Below are 7,879 nucleotides of genomic sequence, written 5' to 3'. Positions count from 1 at the left end.
TCAGGGGAGGTGTCAGCACATTGATGAATATTTCTCTATTAACCGCCTCCCATTGTCAGCTCTGGCCTTTGTGTTTCAGGCCAATCCGTCAGAGCGTGAGGAGCTCCCAGGTCGACGTCTCCCTCAGGTCATTATTGAAGTCCCAGTGACCCGGCACAGCCGTCCTCTTTGCTGAGGTGGCTGCTTCCAGGCCTCACAAACAAGAATCAGCAATTAAGCGCAGCACCCGCAACAACAAAAGCAATGCCGGCATCGAAGAGTAGGTGGGATGAAAGTCTTCAGAGACTCGCTAACAGGGCTAATGTGACCCAGCGTGGCCTCTTTAGGACGGCCCTGTCAACTGATATGAGCCATGAAATATTACACACAGCCACATATAGCGCGGCTGTGAGAGCCAGTATGATAGATGGGCTTAGATAAGTGCAGTGCTGCAGTCTGGCGAGATTTACTGTGTCCTCTGATGCTTGAGACAAAAAGATACTTCATGGTGCTATATATAGAATAGAAAAGAGGAAAAAAAACAAGTTGAAATGCAATCATGTATCATTTATTTAACAAAATAAGACTTTCTCCTATTGGTGGGATAGCACAGCCATCATTGATTTTTTTTTCTTTGTATATTGTTTGTTGTTTTTTTTTAATCTCTGCACCATTTGTTTGGGAGACTGTAGCTTGCTGACCCCATGTAAGCTTGAAAAAATATTACATCTTTGCATATGTACAAATAAAAATAATGGCATTGTTCAAGATAATTCTCAAAGACATGCAATTCTCCAGAGTCTGAATAACGCAGTGAAGGATGAGGAAAAAACAAAACAAAACAGCAGTAAGGAAAGAAAATTTAAAAAGAGGTTCTCAGAATAAAACCTCACAATCCATCTTCATTATGGTGCAACTTTTTTTGTGTGTGTATGATAGGCATAATGGTAGTATACTTAAATCATTCCTTTTCAGTTAGAATTCATTTGGACAGCAAAACTTCCAACCCCCAGGAGTTGAATACCAAGCGCTTGAGTGAAAAATAAATACAGACTTTTTAAGATCTAGGAGAGATATTGAGAAAAACAAAAGAAATCAAGACAAGTTTATCATTTTTAAGCTCTGCTTCCCACCCGTCTTGGATCACCAAAGTCTGTTCTTTCTCTGCTGCTGCAGTTGATCCATCAGTCTTTTGCCTTTGGAGCACCAGTCGCAATCCTGAGGCTAACAGGTGGTGTTCCTGGCAGGCAGGCCAACAGGCATGATGCCCTGTACTGGTGATGACCCCAATCTTGACTATCCATCTTCAGGGCTGCTCTGGAGAATCCCAAGCTGGTGCCTGCAGTCTGTGGGCATCAACGCAGTTTTGGATGTCACTGGTATCCAAGGGCTGAGGCTGAGCCCAGTCTCTGACTGTAGAGGGCATAGGGGGAGTAGTAGGCTGAGGAGGAGGGCAGGGATGGCATGGGAAGTCCTGGGGCTCCTTGCAAGTGGGATTTGCTGTAGGGGTGGTAGCGTGCCAGACCCAAGCCAGGAGAGCCACGGAGGGAGAAGGAACTGGGCAGGGTACCCGGGCTGCTGGGTGGGGGCAAGTGGAGATGGCAGGAAGCTGTCGATGAAACCGATGATGGATAGGCAGACAACAACTTAGTGTCCACCATACCAGGCAGGGCTGTGTGGGTACGCAAGTGGGCCAGCAGCTCCTCTGATGTTGCAAAACGCTTGTCACAGGGACCCCCAACAGACACCCAGTTACAGGCATGAGGCTGCGGTTCATTAGGGAGCATGAAACCATACGTGTAAAGGGGGTGGGAAAGAGAGGGGGTCGTGCTAGAGGACAAGGAGCTAGAGTGTAGAGAGTGAAGGTGATGTGAGGGGTAAACCAGGGGAAAACCAGACTTGAGGCTCGAAGGGTCATGGACGCAGGTGGAGCAGTTACTGCTTCCTAGGTGGGGTGCATTGGGGTAACTCAGACAGTAAGGGTCCCGACATAAACTCTGCATCAGAGATGGGGGTGAGGCTCCAGTGAGTGGGCTGGAGCTGGGGTGCTTCCCTGAAAGTCCTAAACCCAAACTAGATTTGGTAGGGTCCAAGCCAGGGACAAACTGGGACGGGTAGCCGGCATAAGCCCCGACAATGGAGCCATGGTAGCCCATAGAAGCAGGGGGTAGGGGGAAGACAGAGTGTCCTGGTTTAAATGGGGAGACTGGGGCGATGTGCCCTGAGCCCAGACTGGACTGTGAGGAGGCCTGCGGGTCAGCCTTGCTCTCTGGCCGCGGGCTGCTTGCAGAGCTGGCGTTGCTGGAGTTGGCGCTGGCCCGTACGTGGCTGGAGTTGGCTAACTGTGCACCATCCATGCCTGACTTAGCTGCATCTGAGTCTTTTTTACCAGCGTTGTTGCTATTACTGTCCGAGCTGGCTGGCTCTGAGCTCCCAGGTTTGCTGTCCACGTGTGGAGCCTGCGAGTGTGGTGGGGGCTGTATGGAAGGGGAATGACTTTGTCTGTGGGGCTGGCTCTGACTGTGCAGGGGAGGAGAACTAGAGCCGGGTGACCGTGAATGGGGAGGGAAAGATGGACATGAACCACCACCGGAGCTTCCATTTGGCACCCTGAAAGACGCTTTATCTGAAGGCCCCTTCGTCACCAGAACATCCTTACGGCAGTCGCCTGATGACTTGGAGTAAGGCTTGAAGCTGGATTTGTCCTCCAGGGACTGGTGCTGTTCTCCGGACTTGGATGACCGGCTGGAGGGCTCCTTGTCTCCCAGACTACTGGAGGAGAGGGAGGCCAACTTGGAGGAAGAGGGGGGGTCTGGTTTACCAATTTGAGAGCAGGTCTGTGCCAGCAGGGCCAAAGGACTCTTCTTGGCATCCAGCTGAGGAAAAACAAAAACAAAAGCAATAGATAAAAGATTTTTTTTAAAGCAAATCAAACATTACACCATAAAACCCATACAGATAAAAAAAATTTAATTCCGAGATATTATATTCTAATTTTTCAACAGTGAAATGAATAAAAGACGTCAGAGGGTGAAAGTTGAAGCAAAGTTTAGGTAAAAACGAAGAAAAGAAAATGAAAAACATCGTAAACATTCCATAAATACAAACGGAACGATTAACAACGTGGTGTTAAAGTGGCGATTTTTTTAAAAAGTCTATAAGTTGCAGTCATTTTGTATTTATAAACTCTGGTGTTTTGCATTTTGCCCCCAAAAAACTGCCGTGCGTAAAATGGCGCAGACGGGATTTTCGTCGGATAACATTCCAGCCCTCCTACACTCGTGGATTTAAGAAGAAATAATTCAAATTAAGAAGAATAAGAAAAAGACAAAGAGAAAAACGACATCTGGTGCCGCAGACATATCTTAATTTTTTTTTTCTTATCCACTTACTTCAATACTGGCAGGCGCGGATGTGAGAGGCTGGAGGTACTCCGGGTGCAGCAAGTGGCCGCTGTGCGCCGTCAACATCTTTACGATCCGGATAGGAAGCCTTTTAGCCTGGCGCGAAGGATCCGAGGGAGAAAGACAAGGAGTGGGTGTGGGAACGGACGGTCTCTCCGCTCCTGTCCGGTGTGGATCGTCGGCGGCGCTGCGTTCCGGGGACTGGCTGCGTAAAAGCGGTTCAGGTCCACCGGGGAGATCTCTCATCTGGATCGGGGCGCAAAGAGGGACGGAGGCATGTAACGGGTGGCCGCGGGGTTCACTTTCATTTAGAAGCACATTTCATGGTGATGAACTTTAAAAAAAAAAAAAGAGAGAGTGCAGTAATCCACAGGGCAGTGCGTTGTGCGCGTCCTTCGTGTCGGACCAAAGCTGGCTCTACAGAGGAACAAATCGCCCAAATGTCATCCTTTATGGGGCTCTTTAATATTACCCGTCAGTTATTCCTAAATATTCCTTATCCAGTGTTGGAGAAGATGGAAACAAAAACACCACAAGTAGTCACTGCTCTTCAAAATAACGGGTAAGTTGAAGGAATATCCCCGCAACGGACAGAGTGTGCGACAGTCCTCCCGTGTGAGTGTTTCTCTCCCACTGCAGCAGCCTCACAATACCTCACTTCTTCCACATACTAAAGACGGGAAGGGAGGGATTTCAAAGCAAGGAGCCGCCGTCCAATCATAAGTGCCCGCATTTACAAGCAGGGGCGGAGCGAGGATGGGGTGGAGTGGGGTGAGGGAGGCGAGGGGCGTTTGTCTCCCTGCCTCACCCTCTTACCCAGGGCTGTAATATAGGTGGAAATCTGTGTCAGTGACCTCCATAAGCCCAGTGCAAACTACACATAAAGTAGCAGTAAAATATTTGCACCACAGATCTGAGAGCAGTTTAAGCAGCAGGAACTTTATCCACAGTGCTTCCACACGCAAACGTCTCCCGACTGCTGGGAACTAACTGCGTGTGTAGTTTTCTGTTGAATGTACCCAACGCCATTCATGGAAATAAGGTACGTGTAATTCAAAATAATAATAACCTACTGTCCATGGGCATTTCTGGCATGTTAATAGCTTTATTGCATTATCACAGCCCCGCTGCCATCTCTGCTGGACATAACTCAATTTTTCCAGCTTAGAGCAAATTCACATGATTCAAGTTTTATGTATTTTGCTGTGACAGCACATGATATCTTTCCATCTTGTTTTGTGCATTCACGTCCCCGCCCTCTCAAAACACTGGCATGTTAAGAGTTGAATGACAGTTGCTATTGTAATTATGAGAAATGGTACTTTGAGAACTCTTCTCCAACTCATACATGCTTATAAAATAAAACTGCAAAAGAGTCCCTCCTTGGCTGCCAAATTAGTAAGCCAGTAATTGAATTTCATTTTCTATAAAGAACAACAAGCTGTGCTTTATGGGGATTTCCATCCCGGTTTAAACGCCACCTCCTACCAATCAGATGGCTTGGCTCTAACTCCCCCATCCATAATCCAACATATTACAACACTGTAACAGTCAGCATGTTTAAAGTAGTTTCATGGGTCACTGATTACTGGCTAAAGAGAAATCAGAACAGCCCTTTCTTCTGAGGTTAAATAGGTAAAACTGTTTGACATTTCACAGCACAAGCCGGCCTTATCAAGAGGCACTGCCATCAGCCTAGCGCCTTGATTCTAATGGCCGCTGCCATTTATCTGCAGCTGAGTGGAAAGTCAGTGTGAGGAGGATGAAGTCACTTCAGCCTCATTCAACAGCATCACTGTTTGACCTGTCATCATTAGGCTTAGTCATCATTCATCACCCACACGCTGCCACTCACGCTCCAATGACCCAAAGAGATCCAAGAATATGTGAACGTGCACGCCGCCAGGCTAAGTGCGGTGGTACAGTCTCCTGTCTGTTTGTTTAAACCTGTCTGTCGCCACCTCGGGTCGAGACACATAAACAGGTGACGCACTCGCTGCGATATGCAAAGGTAACGCTGAGAGCTTACGATTTTTTTCTTTCTTTCTTTCTTTTTTCTTTTTACAACGTAGACAGCCGGTTAAGTCGTGTGTCTTATTGTTTACCACACAGTCATCCACTTGTTAAAAGGGTGAGTGGGTAAGTCGTAGGTGGGGTTGGATAAGGAAGGGGCGTCCAAAAGGAGACCGAGGAGGAGGGCACTGGGAAAAGCCAGACAAAGGCAGCGAGAGAATGAAACAAGGGAGGGCTCAAACAACAGGGAGCAACTCCTTTCATGTGTCCCCTTGATGTAGGCTGGTAACAGCTGTTTTGGCGTGTCGATGACTGATGGCTGTTTCCTGTTGTGGATATTTTAAGGCGACAGCTTTTCTGTTAAAGAGTTTTCTCAGCATGCCCAGGTCCTGCTGGCCCTTGAGGCATTTCCATGCCTTTTCCATGGTTGTATCAAAGCCTTGGGTTTGGCTGGAACAGCAGCCAAACAAACCACCCCCTGCTCCCCAGGATGGGGGCCGATAGGGGCTGAGGAGGAGCGGACCCCACATGCCCCTGTGATCCTGTGATTTATAAAGCCGCTGAGGCCTGTAATGGACGCTATAGCTCTGTGGTGGGGTCTAATTCATTCCTGTGTTGAAAAGCTGCCTTTGCTTGACTCCAGAGTAAATATATAATGCTGACATTAGGCAGCTGAATTCTTCAAACCTGGCTCAAGCAAATCCTCATCTGCTCGTTTGTCTTTGCTCCATGTTTGGAATTGCTGAGGAGTTTTGTGGCGCACGCGGGGATTAGCCTCGTGTAGACGCTGTGTGATCGTTTAATGAGGAGATGACATTGATGTGCACTCATTTGAGTCTTTTTTGTTTCCCCAACACTTCTACATGTTGTCACTGGTGTCAGCCAGAATTTGACAAGATCTGGCTGGGTCCCTCAGCAAACATTTTCTACCCTTACAAAGATCTTGACATTAAATTTCCAATGTCTGAACATTTATTTCATAGTCAAAATTGTGAAGGTTTTAGGGTCCAAGATGTTGCCTTATTATATCCATGAAGCACATTCAAGTATTTTTTGTTCTTTCTCGCAACAAAGAGTTTTTGTATATTAGTCTGTTTTATTTTTTTATTTATTTTATTAGACTGGAACAAAACAAACCTAGGTGGAAAAAAAGATAATCTAGAAAATACGAGCAATAACATGCAAAATTTACATCCTAGCCATATAACTAATATAACTATATGGAAAAGGCAACTTCTGCATCTGCAAAGTGAAGCCAGTTCAGATTTGCTTTAAACCTGCGTTCTTGCTAATGGGCAGCAGGGTAGTCTGACTGCATGGACACAACTGTTGTGTATTTATGAATCGCTAAACATGCCATGTCCAGAGGACTGACCAGGCTCGATCCATGAAATCAGTCGATTTGATTCCTTATCTGTTCTTGTCGATTGTTTTTGGGTTCTCATTGGCTCCGTTTTGAGAGTCACCACCATCGCAAAACAGCAATAAAAAAAGCAATTTGTTGTACTACTCGTTACATTACTTTCATGTTACTCTGTAAAAAGCTGAAACACACTGTCTCATAATCACTATTTTACAATATAAACAACCCCACACACCAACACAAATCCCTAACGAGGACACACGTCTCTAAGATCTTTCTCTTAACAGCGATCGCTGCAGTGATTCTGCTTTAGAAGCATAAACAAATAGAAAGGGAGGCTGCAGCCTGACTGCTCATCTGCTTGTTACCTGTTGAAGTTCAGGGTCTGGCTGCATTCACTCAGCTTTCACCCTGGGTTCTTGGCTAGCTAAGCGTTAGCATGCATAAATGTGCATATTCGCGCTCTAGACTGCATCGCTCTTTTCCTCCTCTAAAATCAGCTGATTGTAGCGTGATTGCATGAACCGATAACCGGGATCGACAGGCAGGCGGACTCACAGTTTCAAGGAATCGGACTACTGGGAGCCAGTTTTCTATGAGAACCAGTTCTCGGTTCCCATTCCTAATTGCTAGTGGTACATGAATGGCTCTACCTTGATAAGAAACAAAACAAACAAACACGCTTTTGCAACTTTCCCACTGGAGCGCTTTAACTCAGAAATGTCGTCACTCCCGAGTTCTGAGATCTGACTTGTGAGTCATGTGGAACGTGGTATTACCACACACATTGCTAACATGCTTAGATTGTAATTAAAGTTCACAGTCACATACACAAAGAGGCTCACCATTTATAGATACATATAAACAAACTGCATGACCATGTTTAAAAAATGGTGTCCCATAATAAACCCCTAATTACTGAGCATGGAGCTGGCAACGTGTGGCTGCTGATAACAACAGTTTAACTGTCAGATACACCACCAATTTAATGGTCAAATGGAAAAATGTGGACACGTGCATTTGCTCTTTTCATAGCATAATATGATTCATATTTCCTGGTTTGTAAGACTAGAACACCGTAGGATGTGGAAACAACGTCCCCTCTGGCTGCCCGCCTCAC

General features: G+C 46.3%; 1 protein-coding gene across 1 annotated transcript; it reads right to left on the bottom strand.

Annotated features, from left to right (window-relative positions):
* Window positions 1–525: 525 nt before the first annotated feature.
* Window positions 526–4,032, bottom strand: znf703 (zinc finger protein 703). The gene is made up of 2 exons (XM_026188619.1): window positions 3,372–4,032; window positions 526–2,855 (listed from the first exon to the last, which is right to left on the bottom strand). The coding sequence occupies exons 1-2, from the start codon at window positions 3,627–3,629 to the stop codon at window positions 1,353–1,355; spliced, it is 1,761 nt and encodes a 586-aa protein (XP_026044404.1). The 5' UTR covers window positions 3,630–4,032; the 3' UTR covers window positions 526–1,352.
* Window positions 4,033–7,879: the final 3,847 nt, after the last annotated feature.

The sequence above is a fragment of the Astatotilapia calliptera genome, chromosome 12 (genome assembly GCF_900246225.1).
Source record: "Astatotilapia calliptera chromosome 12, fAstCal1.2, whole genome shotgun sequence".
Taxonomy (NCBI): domain Eukaryota; kingdom Metazoa; phylum Chordata; class Actinopteri; order Cichliformes; family Cichlidae; genus Astatotilapia; species Astatotilapia calliptera.
This window is presented reverse-complemented; position numbering and strand designations above follow the sequence as displayed.

Excerpts from the sequence above, each read along its gene's own strand:
- znf703 (XM_026188619.1), bottom strand. The coding sequence starts at position 3,629 with ATGAGAGATCTCCCCGGTGGACCTGAACCGCTTTTACGCAGCCAGTCC. Across the intron at positions 2,856-3,371 it reads CCGCGCCTGCCAGTATTGAA|CTGGATGCCAAGAAGAGTCC; the intron begins GTAAGTGGATAA and ends GTTTTTCCTCAG.